Here is a 19,270-nt window from a genome sequence, read left to right as displayed (position 1 = left end):
TATTATAGGGCCCTGGTCACTAGTAGTTCACTATATAGGGAAAAGGGCTCTGGTCACTAGTAGTTCACTAGATAGGGAATAGGGCTCTGGTCTAAAGTAGTGCACTAGATAGGGACATAGGGCTCTGGTCTAAAGTAGTGCACTAGATAGGGGAATAGGGCTTCTGGTCTAAAGTAGTGCACTAGATAGGGAAAGGTGCTCTTGGTCTAAAGTAGGGCACTAGATAGGGAATAGTAGGCTATGGTCTAAAGTAGTGCACTAGATAGGGAATAGGGCTCTGGTGTAAAGTAGTGCACTAGATAGGGAATAGGGCTCTGGTTAAAGTAGTGCACTAGATAGGGAATAGGGCTCTGGTCTAAAGTAGTGCACTAGATTAGGGACTAGGGCTCTGGTCTAAAGTAGTGCACTAGATAGGAAAAGGGCTCTGGTCTAAAGTAGTGCACTAGATAGGGAATAGGGCCTGTCTAAAGTAGTGCACTAGATAGGAATAGGGCTCTGGTCTAAAGTAGTGCACCAATAGGAATAGGGCCTGTCACTAGTAGTGACACTATATAGGGAATAGGCTCTGGTCACTAGTAGTTCACTATATAGGGAATAGGACTCTGGTCACTAGTAGTTCACTATATAGGGAATAGGACCTGGTCACTAGTAGTTTCACTATATAGGGAATAGGCTCTGGTCACTAGTAGTTCACTCTATAGGGAATAGGACTCTGGTTCACTAGTAGTTCACTATATAGGGAATAGGCCCTGGTCTAGTAGTTCACTATATAGGGATATTGCCCTGGTCAATAGTAGTTCACTATATTGGGAATAGGTCCTGGTCACTAGTAGTTCACTACTAGGGTACTAGGGCCTTAGTCACTAGTAGTTCACTACAATAGGGTATAGGCCCTGGTCACTAGTAGTTCACTATATAGGGAAAAGGCTCTGGTCACTAGTAGTTTCACTAGATAGGGAATAGGGCTCTGGTCTAAAGTAGTGCACTAGATAGGGAATAGGGCGTCTTGTCTAAAGTAGTGCACTAGATAGGGAATAGGGCTCTGGTCTAAGTTGTGCACTAGATAGGGAATAGGGCTCTGGTCACTAGTAGTGCACTAGATAGGAATAGGGCTCTGGTCTAAAGTAGTGCACTAGATAGGGAATAGGGCTCTGTCTAAGTAGTGCACTTTTAGGGAATAGGGCTCTGGTCTAAAGTAGTGCACTAGATAGGGAATAGGGCTGGTCTAAAGTAGTGCACTAGAAGGGAATAGGGCTCTGGTCTAAGTAGTGCACTAGATAGGGAATAGGGCTCTGGTCTAAAGTAGCATATAGGGAATAGGGCTTGGTCTAAGTAGTGCACTAGATAGGGAATAGGGCTCTGGTCTAAAGTAGTGCATAATAGGGAATAGGGCTCGGTCTAAAGTAGTGCCACTAGATAGGGAATAGGGCTCTGGTCTAAAGTAGTGCACTAGATAGGGAATAGGGCTTGGCTAAAGAGTGCACTAATAGGAATAGGGCTCTGGTCTAAAGTAGTGCACTAGATAGGGAATAGGGCTCTGGTCTAAAGTAGTGCACTAGATAGGGAATAGGGCTCTGGTCTAAAGTAGTGCACTAGATAGGGAATAGGGCTCTGGTTAAAGTAGTGCACTAGATGGGAATAGGCTCTGGTCTAAAGTAGTGCACTAGATAGGGAAAAGGCTCTGGTCTAAAGTAGTGCACTAGATAGGGAATAGGGCTCTGGTCTAAAGTAGTGCACTAGATAGGGAATAGGGCTCTGGTCTAAAGTAGTTCACTATAAGGGAATAGGCTGTGTCTAAAGTAGTGCACTAGATAGGGAATAGGCTCTGGCTAATAGTGCATGATAGGGAATAGGGCTCTGTGGTCAAAGTAGTGCACTAGATAGGGAATAGGGCTCTGGTCTAAAGTAGTGCACTAGATAGGGAATAGGGCTTGGTCTAAAGTAGTGCATAGATAGGGAATAGGGCTCTGGTCTAAAGCAGTGCACTAGTAGGGAAAAGGTCTGGTCACTAGTAGTTCACTAGATAGGGAATAGGGCTCTGGTCTAAAGTAGTGCACTAGATAGGGATATGGCTCTGGTCTAAAGTAGTGCACTAGATAGGGAATAGGGCTATGGTGTAAAGTAGTGCACTAGATAGGGAATAGGGCTTGGTCTAAAGTAGTGCACTAGATAGGGAAGGGCTCTGTCTAAAGTAGTGCACTAGATAGGGATAGGGCTCTGGTCTAAAGTAGTGCATAGATAGGAAAAAGGGCTCTGGTCTAAAGTAGTGCACTAGATAGGGATAGGGCCCTGGTCTAAAGTAGTGCACTAGATAGGGAATAGGCTTGGTCTAAGTAGTGCACCATATAGGGAATAGGGCCTGGGCACTAGTAGTTCACTATATAGGGAATAGGACTCTGGTCACTAGTAGTTCACTATATAGGGATAGGCCTGGTCACTAGTAGTTCACTATATAGGAATAGGAACTGGTCACTAGTAGTTCACTATATAGGGAATAGGCTCTGTCCTAGTAGTTCACTCAAAGGGAATAGGACTCTGGTCACTAGTAGTTCACTATATAGGGAATAGGGCCAGTCACTGTAGTTCTATATAGGGAATATGCCCTGTCACTAGTAGTTCACTATATTGGGAATAGGTTGGTCACTAGTAGTTCACTACATAGGGATAGGGCCCTGGTCACTAGTAGTTCACTAATAGGGTATAGGGCCCTGGCACTAGTAGTTCACTAATAGGGTATAGGGCCCTGGTCACTAGTAGTTCACTACATAGGGTATAGGGCCCTGGTCACTAGTAGTTCACTACATAGGGTATAGGCCCTGGTCACTAGTAGTTCACTACATAGGGTATAGGCCCTGGTCACTAGTAGTTCACATATAGGGAAAAGGGCTCTGGTCACTAGTAGTTCACTAGATAGGGAATAGGGCTCTGGTCTAAAGTGCACTAGATAGGGAATAGGGCTCTGGTCTAAAGTAGTCACTAGATAGGGATAGGCTCTGGTCTAAAGTTGTGCACTAGATAGGGAATAGGGCTCTGGTCACTAGTAGTGCACTAGATTGGGAATAGGGCTCTGGTCTAAAGTAGTGCACTAGATAGGGAATAGGGCTCTGGTCTAAAGTAGGCACTTATAGGGAATAGGGCTCGGTCTAAAGTAGTGCACTAGATAGGGAATAGGGCTTGGTCTAAAGTAGTGCACTAGATAGGGAATAGGGCTTGTCTAAAGTAGTGCCACTAGATAGGGAATAGGGCTCGGTCTAAAGTATGTGCACTAGATAGGGAATAGGGCTCTGGTCTAAAGTAGTGCACTAGATAGGGAATAGGGCTCTGGTCTAAAGTAGTGCACTAGATAGGGAATAGGGCTCTGGTCTAAAGTAGTGCACTTTATAGGGAATAGGGCTCGGTCTAATAGTGCACTAGATAGGGAATAGGGCTCTGGTACTAAGTAGTGCACTAAGATAGGGAATAGGGCTCTGGTCTAAAGTAGTGCACTAGATAGGGAATAGGGCTCTGGTCTAAGTAGTGCACTAATAGGGAATAGGCCTGTCAAATCACTGACTAGATGGAATAGGGCTCTGGTCTAAAGTAGTGCCACTAGATAGGAATAGGGCTCTGGTCTAAACTAGTGCACTGATAGGGAATAGGGCTCTGGTCTAAAGTAGTGCACTAGATAGGAATAGGTCTTGCGTGTAAATAGTGCACTAGATAGGGACTAGGGCTCTGGTCTAAAGTAGTGCACTAGATAGGGACTAGGGCTCTGGTCTAAGTAGTGCACAGATAGGGGACTAGGGCTCTGGTCTAAAGTAGTGCACTAGATAGGGAAAGGGCTCTGGTCTAAAGTAGTGCACTAGATAGGGAATAGGGCCCTGGTCTAAAGTAGTGCACTAGATAGGGAATAGGGCTCTGGTCTAAAGTAGTGCACCATTAGGGAATAGGGCCCTGGTCAGTAGTACTATATAGGAATAGGACTCTGGTCACTGTAGTTCACTAGATAGGGAATAGGTCTGGTCACTAGTAGTCACTATATAGGGAATAGGAACCTGGTCACTAGTAGTTCACTATATATAGGGAAGAGGCTCTGGTCACTAGTATTTCACTTATGGGAATAGGACTCTGGTCACTAGTAGTTCACTATATAGGGAATAGGGCCTGGTCATAGTAGTCACTATATTGGAATAGGTCTTGGTCACTAGTAGTTCACTACATAGGGTATGGGCCTGGTCTAAAGTAGTGCACTAGATAGGGAATAGGGCTTGGTCTAAAGTAGTGCACTAGATAGGGAATAGGGCTCTGGTCTAAAAGTGGCACTAGATAGGAATAGGGCTCTGGTCTAAGTACACTAGATAGGAATAGGGCTTGGTCTAAAGTAGTGCACTAGATAGGGAATAGGGCTTGGTTAAAGTAGTGCACTAGATAGGGAATAGGGCTCTGGTCTAAAGTAGTGCCTTTATAGGGAATAGGGCTCTGGTCTAAAGTAGTGCACTAGATAGGGAATAGGGCCTGGTCTAAAGTAGTGCACTAGATAGGGAATAGGGCCCGTCACTATAGTTCACTATAGGGAATAGGACTCGGTCACTAGTAGTTCACTATATAGAGATAGGGCCCTGGTCACTAGTAGTTCACTATATAGGAAATAGGGCCCTGGTCACTAGTAGTTCACTTAATAGGGAATATGCCCTGGTCACTAGTAGTTACTATATTGGGAATAGGTCCTGGTCACTAGTAGTTCACTACATAGGGTATATAGGGCCTGGTCACTAGTAGTTCACTACATAGGGTATAGGTCCCTGGTCACTAGTAGTTCACTATATAGGGAAAAGGGCTCTGGTCACTAGTAGTTCACAGATAGGAATAGGGCTCTGGTCTAAAGTAGGCACTCGATAGGGAATAGGGCTCTTGTCTAAAGCAGTGCACTAGATAGGGAAAAGGGCTCTGGTCAATAGAGTTCACTATATAGGAATAGGGCTCTGGTCTAAAGTAGTGCACTAGATAGGGAATAGGGCTCTGGTCTAAAGTAGTGCACTAGATAGGGAATGGGCTCTGGTGTAAAGTAGTGCACTAGATAGGGAATAGGGCTCTGGTCTAAAGTAGTGCACTAGATAGGGACTAGGGCTCTCGTCTAAAGTAGTGCACTGATAGGGACTAGGGCTCTGGTCTAAAGTAGTGCACTAGATAGGGAAAGGGCTCTGGTCTAAAGTAGTGCACCTAGATAGGGAATAGGGCCCTGGTCTAAAGTAGTGCACTAGATAGGGAATAGGGCTCTGGTCTAAAGTAGTGCTATAGGAATAGGGCCTGTCACTAGTAGGTCATAATAGGAATAGGACTCTGGTCACTAGTAGTTTCACTATAGGGAATAGGACTCTGGTCACTAGTAGTTCACTAGATAGGGAATAGGAACCTGGTCACTAGTAGCACTATATAGGAATAGGGCTTGGTCAATAGTAGTTCACTCTATAGGGAATAGGACTCTTGTCACTAGTAGTTCAATATATAGGGAATAGGGCCCTGGTCACTAGTATTCACTATATAGGGAGTATTGCCCTGTACTAGTAGTTCACTAATTGGGAATAGGGCCCTGGGACTAGTAGTTCACATAGGGTATAGGGCCTGGTCACTAGTAGTTCACTACATAGGGTATAGGGCCCTGGTCACTAGTAGTTCACTATATAGGGAATATTGCCCTGGTCACTAGTAGTTCACTATATTGGGAATAGGTTCCTGGTCACTAGTAGTTCACTACATAGGGTATAGGGCCCTGGTCACTAGTAGTTCACTATATAGGGAATAGGGCTCTGGTCACTAGTAGTACACTATATAGGGAATAGGGCCTGTCACTAGTAGTTCACACATAGGGTATAGGGCATGGTCACTAGTAGTTCACTATATAGGGAAAAGGGTCTGGTCACTAAGTAGTTCACATAGATAGGGAATAGGGGCTTCGGTTCTAAAGTAGTGCACTAGTAGGGAATAGGGCTCTGGTCTAAAGTAGTGCAATAGATAGGAATAGGGCTCTGGTTTAAAGTAGTGCACTAGATAGGGAATAGGGCCTCTGGTCTAAAGTAGTGCACTAGATAGGGAATAGGGCTCTGGTCCTAAAGTAGTGCATAGATAGGAATAGGGCTCTGGTGTAAAGTAGTGCACTAGATAGGGAATAGGGCTCTGTGTCTAAAGTAGTGCACTAGATAGGGAACTAGGGCTTTGGTCTAAAGTAGTGCACTAGATAGGGAACTAGGGCTCGGTCTAAAGTAGGCATAGATAGGAAAGGGCTGTTAAAGTAGTGCACAATATAGGGAATAGGGCTCTGTCTAAAGTAGTGCACTAGATAGGGAATAGGGCTTGGTCTAAAGTAGTGCACCTATAGGGAATAGGCTCATGGCACTAGTAGTAAACTATATAGGAATAGGGTCTGGTCACTAGTAGTTCACTATATAGGGAATAGGACTCTGGTCACTAGTAGTTCACTATATAGGAATAGGACCTGGTCACTAGTAGTTCACTATATAGGGAATAGGCTCTGGTCGCACTGTAGTTCACTCTATAGGGAATAGGACTGTTCACTAGTAGTTCACTATAGGGGATAGGGCCCTGAGTCACTAGTAGTCACTACTATAGGGAATAGTTCTGGTCACTAGTAGTTCACTATATGGGAATAGGCTTCTGGTCACTAGTAGTTCACTACATAGGGATAGGGCCCTGGTTAGTAGTTCACTATATAGGGAAAAGGGCTCTGGTCACTAGTAGTCACTAGATAGGGAATAGGCTCTGGTCTAAAGTAGTGCCACTATATAGGGAATAGGGCTCTTGCTAAAGTAGTGCACGATAGGGAATAGGGCTGTCTAGTTGTGCATAGATAGGGAATAGGGCTCTGGTCAATAGTAGTGCATTAGATAGGGAATAGGGCTTGGTCTAAAGTAGGCACTAGATAGGAATAGGGTTGTCTAAAGAGTCCTTATAGGGAATAGGGCTCTGGTCTAAAGTAGTGCACTAGATAGGGAATAGGGCTCTGGGTTCTAAAGTAAGTGGCACTAGATAGGGAATAGGGCTCTGGTCTAAGTAGTGCACTAGATAGGGATAGGGCTCTGTCTTAAAGTAGTGCACTTTATAGGGAAATAGGGCTCGGTCTAAAGTAGGGGCTCTGGTCACTAGTAGTGCACTAGATAGGGAATAGGGCTCTGGTCTAAAGTAGTGCACTAGATAGGGAATAGGGCTCTTGTCTAAAGCAGTGCACTAGATAGGGAAAAGGGCTCTGGTCACTAGTAGTTCACTAGATAGGGAATAGGGCTCTGGTCTAAAGTAGTGCACTAGATAGGGAATAGGGCTCTGGTCTAAAGTAGTGCACTAGATAGGGAATAGGGCTCTGGTGTAAAGTAGTGCACTAGATAGGGAATAGGGCTCTGGTCTAAAGTAGTGCACTAGATAGGGACTAGGGCTCTGGTCTAAAGTAGTGCACTAGATAGGGACTAGGGCTCTGGTCTAAAGTAGTGCACTAGATAGGGAAAAGGGCTCTGGTCTAAAGTAGTGCACTAGATAGGGAATAGGGCCCTGGTCTAAAGTAGTGCACTAGATAGGGAATAGGGCTCTGGTCTAAAGTAGTGCACCATATAGGGAATAGGGCCCTGGTCACTAGTAGTTCACTATATAGGGAATAGGACTCTGGTCACTAGTAGTTCACTATATAGGGAATAGGACTCTGGTCACTAGTAGTTCACTATATAGGGAATAGGAACCTGGTCACTAGTAGTTCACTATATAGGGAATAGGGCTCTGGTCACTAGTAGTTCACTCTATAGGGAATAGGACTCTGGTCACTAGTAGTTCACTATATAGGGAATAGGGCCCTGGTCACTAGTAGTTCACTATATAGGGAATATTGCCCTGGTCACTACTAGTTCACTATATTGGGAATAGGTTCCTGGTCACTAGTAGTTCACTACATAGGGTATAGGGCCCTGGTCACTAGTAGTTCACTACATAGGGTATAGGTCCCTGGTCACTAGTAGTTCACTATATAGGGTATAGGGCCCTGGTCACTAGTAGTTCACTATATAGGGAAAAGGGCTCTGGTCACTAGTAGTTCACTAGATAGGGAATAGGGCTCTGGTCTAAAGTAGTGCACTAGATAGGGAATAGGGCTCTGGTCTAAAGTAGTGCACTAGATAGGGAATAGGGCTCTGGTCTAAAGTTGTGCACTAGATAGGGAATAGGGCTCTGGTCACTAGTAGTGCACTAGATAGGGAATAGGGCTCTGGTCTAAAGTAGTGCACTAGATAGGGAATAGGGCTCTGGTCTAAAGTAGTGCACTTTATAGGGAATAGGGCTCTGGTCTAAAGTAGTGCACTAGATAGGGAATAGGTCTCTGGTCTAAAGTAGTGCACTAGATAGGGAATAGGGCTCTGGTCTAAAGTAGTGCACTAGATAGGGAATAGGGCTCTGGTCTAAAGTTGTGCACTAGATAGGGAATAGGGCTCTGGTCTAAAGTAGTGCACTAGATAGGGAATAGGGCTCTGGTCTAAAGTAGTGCACTAGATAGGGAATAGGGCTCTGGTCTAAAGTAGTGCACTTTATAGGGAATAGGGCTCTGGTCTAAAGTAGTGCACTAGATAGGGAATAGGGCTCTGGTCTAAAGTAGTGCACTAGATAGGGAATAGGGCTCTGGTCTAAAGTAGTGCACTAGATAGGGAATAGGGCTCTGGTCTAAAGTAGTGCACTAGATAGGGAATAGGGCTCTGGTCTAAAGCAGTGCACTAGATAGGGAATAGGGCTCTGGTCTAAAGTAGTGCACTAGATAGGGAATAGGGCTCTGGTCTAAAGTAGTGCACTAGATAGGGACTAGGGCTCTGGTCTAAAGTAGTGCACTAGATAGGGACTAGGGCTCTGGTCTAAAGTAGTGCACTAGATAGGGAAAAGGGCTCTGGTCTAAAGTAGTGCACTAGATAGGGAATAGGGCCCTGGTCTAAAGTAGTGCACTAGATAGGGAATAGGGCTCTGGTCTAAAGTAGTGCACCATATAGGGAATAGGGCCCTGGTCACTAGTAGTTGACTATATAGGGAATAGGACTCTGGTCACTAGTAGTTCACTATATAGGGAATAGGGCCCTGGTCACTAGTAGTTCACTATATAGGGAATATTGCCCTGGTCACTAGTAGTTCACTATATTGGGAATAGGTTCCTGGTCACTAGTAGTTCACTACATAGGGTATAGGGCCCTGGTCACTAGTAGTTCACTACATAGGGTATAGGTCCCTGGTCACTAGTAGTTCACTATATAGGGAAAAGGGCTCTGTTCACTAGTAGTTCACTAGATAGGGAATAGGGCTCTGGTCTAAAGTAGTGCACTAGATAGGGAATAGGGCTCTTGTCTAAAGTAGTGCACTAGATAGGGAATACGGCTCTGGTCTAAAGTAGTGCACTAGATAGGGAATAGGGCTCTGTTCTAAAGTAGTGCACTAGATAGGGAATACGGCTCTGGTCTAAAGTAGTGCACTATATAGGGAATAGGGCTCTGGTCTAAAGTAGTGCACTAGATAGGGAATAGGGCCCTGGTCTAAAGTAGTTCACTAGATAGGGAATAGGGCCCTGGTCTAAAGTTGTGCACTAGATAGGGAATAGGGCTCTGGTCTAAAGTAGTGCACTAGATAGGGAATAGGGCTCTGGTCTAAAGTAGTGCACTAGATAGGGAATAGGGCTCTGGTCTAAAGTAGTGCACTTTATAGGGAATAGGGCTCTGGTCTAAAGTAGTGCACTAGATAGGGAATAGGGCTCTGGTCTAAAGTAGTGCACTAGATAGGGAATAGGGCTCTGGTCTAAAGTAGTGCACTAGATAGGGAATAGGGCTCTGGTCTAAAGTAGTGCACTAGATAGGGAATAGGGCTCTGGTCTAAAGCAGTGCACTAGATAGGGAATAGGGCTCTGGTCTAAAGTAGTGCACTAGATAGGGAATAGGGCTCTGGTCTAAAGTAGTGCACTAGATAGGGACTAGGGCTCTGGTCTAAAGTAGTGCACTAGATAGGGACTAGGGCTCTGGTCTAAAGTAGTGCACTAGATAGGGAAAAGGGCTCTGGTCTAAAGTAGTGCACTAGATAGGGAATAGGGCCCTGGTCTAAAGTAGTGCACTAGATAGGGAATAGGGCTCTGGTCTAAAGTAGTGCACCATATAGGGAATAGGGCCCTGGTCACTAGTAGTTGACTATATAGGGAATAGGACTCTGGTCACTAGTAGTTCACTATATAGGGAATAGGGCCCTGGTCACTAGTAGTTCACTATATAGGGAATATTGCCCTGGTCACTAGTAGTTCACTATATTGGGAATAGGTTCCTGGTCACTAGTAGTTCACTACATAGGGTATAGGGCCCTGGTCACTAGTAGTTCACTACATAGGGTATAGGTCCCTGGTCACTAGTAGTTCACTATATAGGGAAAAGGGCTCTGTTCACTAGTAGTTCACTAGATAGGGAATAGGGCTCTGGTCTAAAGTAGTGCACTAGATAGGGAATAGGGCTCTTGTCTAAAGTAGTGCACTAGATAGGGAATACGGCTCTGGTCTAAAGTAGTGCACTAGATAGGGAATAGGGCTCTGTTCTAAAGTAGTGCACTAGATAGGGAATACGGCTCTGGTCTAAAGTAGTGCACTATATAGGGAATAGGGCTCTGGTCTAAAGTAGTGCACTAGATAGGGAATAGGGCCCTGGTCTAAAGTAGTTCACTAGATAGGGAATAGGGCCCTGGTCTAAAGTTGTGCACTAGATAGGGAAAAGGGCTCTGGTCTAAAGTAGTGCAGTAGAAAGGGAATAGTGCTCTGGTCTAAAGTAGTGCACTAGATAGGGAATAGGGCCCTGGTCTAAAGTAGTGCACTAGATAGGGAATAGGGCACTGGTCTAAAGTAGTACACTTAAGAGGGAATAGGGCCCTGGTCTAAAATAGTGCACTAGATAGGGAATAGGGCTCTGGTCTAAAGTAGTGCACTAGATATGGAATAGGGCCCTGCTCTAAAGTAGTGCACTATATTGGGAATAGGGCCCTGCTCTAAAGTAGTGCACTATATAGGGAATACGGCTCTGGTCTAAAGTAGTGCACTAGATAGGGAATAGGGCCCTGGTCTAAAGTAGTGCACTATATAGGGAATAGGGTTCTGGTCACTAGTAGTGCACTATATAGGGAATAGGGCTCTGGTCACTAGTAGTTCACTATGTAGGGAATAGGGCCCTGGTAACGAGTAGTTCACTATATAGGGAATAGGGCCCTGGTCACTAGTAGTTCACTATGTTTTGAATAGGGCCCTGGTCACTAGTAGTTCACTATATAGGGAATAGGACTCTGGTCACTAGTAGTTCACTATATAGGGAATAGGGCTCTGGTCACTAGTAGTTTACTATATCGGGAATAGGGCTCTGGTCACTAGTAGTTCACTATATAGGGAATAGGGCTCTGGTCACTAGTAGTTCACTATATAGGGAATAGGGCTCTGGTCACTAGTAGTTCACTATATAGGGAATAGGGTTCTGGTCACTAGTAGTTCACTATATAGGGAATAGGGCTCTGGTCACTAGTAGTGCACTATATAGGGAATAGGGCTCTGGTCACTAGTAGTTCACTATATAGGGAATAGGGCTCTGGTCACTTGTAGTTCACTATATAGGGAATAGGGCTCTGGTCACTTGTAGTCAACAAAGCACCGGCTGTTAAGAAAAACTTGAAGATATCTTTAGTTAAGCCCTACATGTATGTGTGTGTGTGTGTGTGTGTGTGCGTGTGTGTGCGCGTGCGTGTGTGTGTGTCTCTGTCTCTCTCTGTCTCTCTGTGTCTCTGTGTGTCTATGTGTGTCTCTCTGTGTGTGTTGTCCCTCCCCAGGTAATGTGTGTTGTCCCTCCCCAGGTAATGTGTGTTGTCCCTCCCCAGGTAATATGTGTTGTCCCTCCCCAGGTAATGTGTGTTGTCCCTCCCCAGGTAATGTGTGTTGTCCCTCCCCAGGTAATGTGTGTTGTCCCTCCCCAGGTAATGTGTGTTGTCCCTCCCCAGGTAATGTGTGTTGTCCTTCCCCAGGTAATCATGTCTTTGTGAACGTGGACCTGTCGGACCTGACGATAGGTCTGATCCTGCTGGCTCTGTCTCTGCTGGTGCTGTGTTCCTGTCTCATCCTCATCGTCAAGCTGCTCAACTCCATGCTCAAGGGACAGGTGGCCGTGGTCATCAAGAAGATCCTCAACACAGGTGAGACAGAGGGGGAGGAGGAGGAAGAGGAGAGAGGACGAGGGCAATGGTGGTGATGATGATGATGGTGATGATGATGGTAATGGTGATGATGGTGATGGTGATTATGATGGTGGTGGTGATGATGATGATGATGATGATGATGATGATGATGATGATGATGATGATGATGATGATAATGATGATGATGGTGATGATGATGATGATGGTGATGGTGGTGGTGATGGTGGTGATGATGATGGTAGTGGTGATGATGGTGATGATGATGGTGATGATGGTGGTGATGATGATGGTAATGGTGATGATGGTGATTATGATGGTGGGGATGATGATGGTAATGGTGGTGATGGTGGTGATGATGATGGTAGTGGTGATGATGGTGATGATGGTGGTGATGATGATGGTAGTGGTGATGATGGTGATTATGATGGTGATGATGATGATGATGATGATGATGATGATGATGATGATGGTGATGATGGTGGTGATGATGATGGTGGTGATGATGGTGGTGATGATGGTGGTGATGGTGGTGATGATGATGGTAGTGGTGATGATGGTGATGATGGTGGTGATGATGATGGTAGTGGTAATGGTGGTGATGGTGGTGATGATGATGGTAGTGGTGATGATGGTGATGATGGTGGTGATGATGATGGTAATGGTGATGATGGTGGTGGTGATGATGATGGTGATGATGATGATGGTGGTGATGATGATGGTAATAGTGATGATGGTGATTATGATGGTGGTGGTGATGATGGTGATATTGGTGATGATGATGATGATGATGATGGTGGTGGTGATGATGGTGATATTGGTGATGATGATGATGATGATGATGGTGGTGGTGATGATGGTGATATTGGTGATGATGATGATGATGATGATGATGGTGATAATGGTGACGATGATGATGATGGGGGATAGTGATAATGTGATGTCGGAGTGGTTAGAGGAACAATAGGGTAGTCACCGTTAGTACCGGGCCGTTAGTACCGGGCCGTTAGTACCGGGCCGTTAGTACCGGGCCGTTAGTACCGGGCCGTTAGTACCGGGCCGTTAGTACCGGGCCGTTAGTGAACTGATGGTTACAACCAACACACACAGACAGGAGATTACCATAACTCAACGGTCATGTGGAAATCTCCTGCAGTCATAACTCATTACTGCCAGTGTGGCTGTAATTCGTTCATCGGAACAACAGCCCTATGAGACTGGCTGTTGTTGTTGTTGTTGCTGTCAGCCAAGCTCACTTCAGATGAGACAGTAGCCTGGACCTCCACTGACTAACTTGTTGTTATGCTGCTAATACCTATCAAATGTTGCTATGGTGATAATACCTATCCAATCAATCCTAAAGTAGATCCACAGAAATAGAATGTACAACACAACGTTGACTTTGACATTGACTGGGAATATCCATTCTAGTGATTCTATGTCTATGAGTAGATAGCCTAATTGCTCAGAAATCTGTCCAGAAGGCATATTTAACTTTTTATTTAACCTGTTTGGCGTGCAAGCCCGACACCGGTACACTTATGACAACAGCCAGCTCAAAGTGCAGGGCGCGAAATTCAAAATATATATTTTTTAAATATTTAACTTTCACACATTAACAAGTCCAATACAGCATATGAAAGGTACACATCTTGTGAATCCAGCCAACATGTCCGATTTTTAAAATGTTTTACAGGGAAGACAAAATATGTAAATCTATTAGCTAACCACGTTAGCAAAAGACACCATTTTTTTTACTCCACCAGTTTTTTACTGCATCAGTAGCTATCACAAATTCGACCAAATAAAGATATAAATAGCCACTAACCAAGAAACAACCTCATCAGATGACAGTCTGATAACATATTTATTGTATAGCATAGGTTTTGTTAGAAAAATGTGCATATTTCAGGTATAAATCATAGTTTACCATTGCAGCCACCATCACAACTCGACTAGAATAACTACAGAGAGCAACGTGTATTACCTAATTACTCATCATAAAACATTTCTTAAAAATACACAGCGTACAGCAATTGAAAGACACAGATCGTGTGAATCCAGACAATATTTCAGATTTTCGAAGTGTTTTTCAGCGAAAACACAATATAGCGTTATATTAGCTTAGCACAGTAGCAAACCACACAACAGCATTGATTCCAGCCAAACATAGCGATAACGTATTCACCACCAAAAATATTAATTTTCACTAACCTTCTTAGAATTCTTCAGATGACAGTCCTGTAACATCATATTACACAATGCATATAGAGTTTGTTCGAAAATGTGCATATTTAGCGGCACAAATCGTGCTTATACAATGAGAAAAGTTGCCAAGCTGCCCTAGAAAATGTCGGGCGCCATCTTGGAGAGTCACCTAGTCTAATCAATAAATAATCATAAACTTGACTAAAAAATACAGGGTGGACAGCAATTGAAAGACAAATTAGTTCTTAATGCAATCGCTGAATTACATTTTTAAAATTAACCTTACTGCGCAATACAGGGTTGTCAGGGTTGTGTGCGGCGAAGTAGCAGAGTCAAATGCAGGACACAGGTGTTTGAGCGAAACACAAAACGTTTACTCAAAAATCACAGCAAAATTCCACAAAGGGAATAATTACAAAACATCATAAGAAATAACAACAACCACTAACGTAACAAACAATCACGGACAAAACAGAAATGAAAGCCAGAGGGTTAAATAGGGAACATAATAGGGGAATTGAAACCAGGTGTGTAATTATGCAGACAAAACAAAACGAAACAGAAAAATGGATCGGTGGTGACTAGAAAGCCGGTGACGTCGACCGCCGAACACCACCCGAACAAGGAGAAGGGCCGACTTCGGCGGAAGTCGTGACAAGGGTGCAATACAGGGTGCGATAACGCAAGGCTACACTGCAAATAATGGCGTCTTATGCATTTTACTTTTTTCAACAGAACGAATTATCAGCATAAATAGTTCTTACTTTTAGCTGAGCTTCCATCAGAATCTTGGGATGGGTGTCCTTGTCCAAAAGAATCGTTGCTGGGTTGGAGAACGTCCTCTTCCATGTTGTTCCATAGCAGTAAACAATGGCATGCGAAAGCGAGATACCCAATTTTCTACAACGTCACAAAATGAAATACCCGAAAAACGCAATATACTGACATAAACTGATATAAATCGGTTTAAAATAACAAGATTATGATGTCTTTAAAGCCTATATCGAATAAAAACAGAGCCGGATATATATAGGAGCTAAAACCAGAGCTTCTAAAAAGACATGCCAAGACCCTCTCTGCGTCAGCGCGAGGATCCAAAAGGGTGGACACCTCGATTCCAACCAATTTATAGACTTTCTGAACTGCGTAGAAACTCCATTTCAAGTCTCCCTATTCGCTAACAACCAGGGGAAGGCGTATGCAGTGCATCTCAACCAATAGAGGACAGGCAAATTAATACACAGGTCTCAGAACAGCCAGTAAAATTCTGCATTATTACATACACATAGGAAAATTGCTCTAAGTCGAGTTCTGTTTCACCCACAGATATAATTCAAACGGTTTTAGAAACTAGAGAGTGTTTTCTATCCAATAGTAATAATAATATGCATATTGTACGAGCAAGAATTGAGTACGAGGCCTTTTTGAAATGGGCACCTTTTACCTGGCTACTCAATACTGCCCCTTGAGCCCAAAGAGGTTAACCAGGAAAATCCTTGAGGTTAGGAACCACTTTTGCACCAGGACAGACAGTATGGACAGACCATCACGCTCACAAGGATGTAGAAATCAATATTTGTGTTTGTGTTTGTGTAGATTTCCCGTTCCCCTTCGGCTGGGTGACTGGTTACATCGCCATGCTGGTCGGAGCTGGAATGACCTTCATCGTCCAGAGTAGTTCTGTATTCACCGCCGCTATCAACCCACTCATTGGTAAGTCTCCTCTGCTCTCACCTTGACCTCTCCTATGCCCCCCCCCTCTCCTCCTCTGCTCTCCTCTCCTCCCTTTGGTTGCCTCTCCCTCCCCTCCTCTCCTTCCCCTCTTCTCTCTTCTCTCCATTCCCGTCTTCCTCCAATCTCCTCTTCTCCCCTCCTCCACGCTCCCCTCCCTATGGTTGCCTCTCCCCTCGCCTCCCTCTCCCCTCTCCTATCTTCCCCTCCCTCTGGTTGAGTCTCCCCTCCTCCCCTTTCCCCTCCCTTCTGCCCTCCCCTTCTCTTCTCTTCTCCTCCCCTCTCTCTCCTCTCCTCTCCTCTCCTCTCCTCTCCTCTCCTCTCCTCTCCTCTCCTCTCCTCTCCTCTCCTCTCTATGGTAAAATGGATCTACAGGTTATGTAATGTGTATCTGTATGGTACTAAGTGTTCTCCTCGTGTGTAGGTATTGGTGTGATCAGCATCGAGAGGGCGTACCCTCTGTCGCTAGGGGCCAACATCGGCACGACGACCACGGCTATACTGGCAGCCATGGCAGCACCTGGAGACACACTGGCCAAAGCTCTACAGGTCAGATAAACACACACACACATACACATACACACACAAACACACACACACACACACACACACACACACACACACACACACACACACACACACACACACACACACACACACACACACACACACACACACACACACACACACTCATCCCTCCCTCCCTTCCCCAGATCGCTCTGATCCACTTTGTGTTCAACGTGTCTGGTATCATCTTGTGGTATCCAATCCCCTTTACCCGTATCCCCATCCGATTGGCTAAGGCCCTGGGTAACATCACGGCAGAGTATCGCTGGTTCGCCGGCGTCTACATCATTTCCTGCTTCTTTCTCCTGCCCCTCTTCGTCTTCGGCCTATCGATGGCCGGCTGGAAGGTGAGTGATTGGTTGATTGGTGGATGGATGGGTGGAGAGATGGATTGATTGATTGGTTGATTGATTGATTGACTGAGTGATTGATTGACTGAGTGATTGATAGTCGATGAGTGAGTGGTTGATTGATTTTTTTTAAATGTATTTTTATTTAACCTTTATTTAACTGGGCAAGTCAGTTGACGACCAAAAGGCAAAAGGCCTCCTGTGGGGACGGGGATTAAAAATAAAAATAAAACATAAAAAATATAGGACAAAACACACATCACGACAAGAGAGACAACATAACACTACATAAAGAGAGACCTAAGACAACAACACAGCAAGGCAGCAACACAACATGGAAGCAGCACAAAACATGGTACAAACAATATTGGACACAGACAACAGCACAAAGGGCAAGAAGGTAGAGACAGTCCTATAAGGAGCATTGGTGGCAAATCTGACGGCCGAATGGTAAAGAACATCTAGCCGCTCGAGAGCACCCTTACCTGCCGATCTATAAATGACGTCTCCGTAATCTAGCATGGGTAGGATGGTCATCTGAATCAGGGTTAGTTTGGCAGATTAGTTTAGATTGGTCATCTGAATCAGGGTTAGTTTGTCAGATTAGTTTAGATTGGTCATCTGAATCAGGGTTAGTTTGGCAGATTAGTTTAGATTGGTCATCTGAATCAGGGTTAGTTTGGCAGATTAGTTTAGATTGGTCATCTGATTGGATGGAAGCCTCTCTCCTTGTCAACTCCACTGTCAACGTTTCTTCTTCTCTTGCCAGGTGCTGGTTGGTGTGGGTGTCCCCATAGTGGCCTTGTTGATCATCATCATTATAGTGAACGTGCTCCAGGCACGGCTGCCCAGCTGTCTCCCCGCAGTACTGCACTCCTGGGACTTCCTGCCTCTCTGGGCCCACTCCTTAGAACCCTGGGACCGCGCGGTCGCCGTGGTAGCCGCCAAATGCTGCTGCTGCTGCAAGGGCTGCCGGACCGGACAGGAGGAGGAGGAGGAGGAGGAGGAGGAGGAGGAGGAGAAGAAAGGAGGAGGGCATTTCCTGGAGATGTACGACAACCCTGCCGTGACGAACGGTGTTGACTGGGAGAAAAAGATGGAGGACAAAGAGGATGTCTTGAAAGCAACGCAGCTTTGATGCGTCGTAACACTTCGTAACCACTTCATATAGGCATTATAACCCGTCTATAATGTGATTATGGTATTAGGACTCTTCTATAACACGGTTATAAAGGTGCTATGTAGGGTTACAACATTCCAATAACTATTCCAAAATTGCCTGTTGTTTTCCCAGAAATCCTGGTTAGAGGATTCCTGGATTTCCTGGGTAGAGGATTCCTGGATTTCCTGGTTAGAGGATTCCTGGATTTCCTGGTTAGAGGATTCCTGGATTTCCTGGTTAGAGGATTCCTGGATTTCCTGGGTAGAGGATTCCTGGATTTCCTGGTTAGAGGATTCCTGGATTTCCTGGTTATTTCCTCCTAATTCCAGGAATCTTCTAAACAGGATTTCTGGAAAAACAGGACATTTGGGGAAAATGAGCGTAATTCTGCAACCCTAGTCCTATGTCATGCTTATGAGATGTTAAACGGTGTTATGGCCTATTCCTAGATATCAGTCCGGTGCTACTACCTAGCAGCTCGTAAAGTTGGTCGCATATGAACAACGTAATAATAATACTAATGATGGATTGTATTTATATAGAGCCTTTCTACTAACTGAGGGATTCAAATCCCTTTACATAGTAAGGGTGAAACTCACCTCATCCACCACCGATGTGTGGGTGATGCACGGCAGCCATTTTGTGCCAGAAAGCTCATCACATCATTCACCTCTCCACCGTGCTAGCTGATGTGTGGGTGATGCACGGCAGCCATCTTGTGCCAGAACGCTCATCACATCATTCACCTCTCCACCGTGCTAGCTGATGTGTGGGTGATGCACGGCAGCCATTTTGTGCCAGAACGCTCATCACATCATTCACCTCTCCACCGTGCTAGCTGATGTGTGGGTGATGCACGGCAGCCATTTTGTGCCAGAACGCTCATCACATCATTCACCTCTCCACCGTGCTAGCTGATGTGTGGGTGATGCACGGCAGCCATTTTGTGCCAGAACGCTCATCACATCATTCACCTCTCCACCGTGCTAGCTGATGTGTGGGTGATGCACGGCAGCCATTTTGTGCCAGAACGCTCATCACATCATTC

General features: G+C 45.0%; 1 protein-coding gene across 1 annotated transcript in view; it reads left to right on the top strand.

Moving 5' to 3' along the window:
- LOC120037035 (sodium-dependent phosphate transport protein 2B-like) overlaps positions 1-18,198 on the top strand; it is a 50,506-nt gene extending 32,308 nt beyond the window's left edge. Inside the window, exons 10-14 of the mRNA XM_038983258.1 lie at positions 12,037-12,204; positions 16,009-16,125; positions 16,568-16,692; positions 16,857-17,057; positions 17,830-18,198. Coding sequence (XP_038839186.1) covers positions 12,037-12,204; positions 16,009-16,125; positions 16,568-16,692; positions 16,857-17,057; positions 17,830-18,198 — 980 coding nt within the window. The remainder of the gene's footprint in view (positions 1-12,036; positions 12,205-16,008; positions 16,126-16,567; positions 16,693-16,856; positions 17,058-17,829) is intronic.
- Positions 18,199-19,270: the final 1,072 nt, after the last annotated feature.

The sequence above is a fragment of the Salvelinus namaycush genome, unplaced genomic scaffold (assembly GCF_016432855.1).
Source record: "Salvelinus namaycush isolate Seneca unplaced genomic scaffold, SaNama_1.0 Scaffold155, whole genome shotgun sequence".
Classification (NCBI taxonomy): Eukaryota; Metazoa; Chordata; class Actinopteri; order Salmoniformes; family Salmonidae; genus Salvelinus; species Salvelinus namaycush.
The sequence above is the reverse complement of the archived record's forward strand: the minus strand, read 5'-3'. Positions and strand labels throughout refer to the sequence as shown.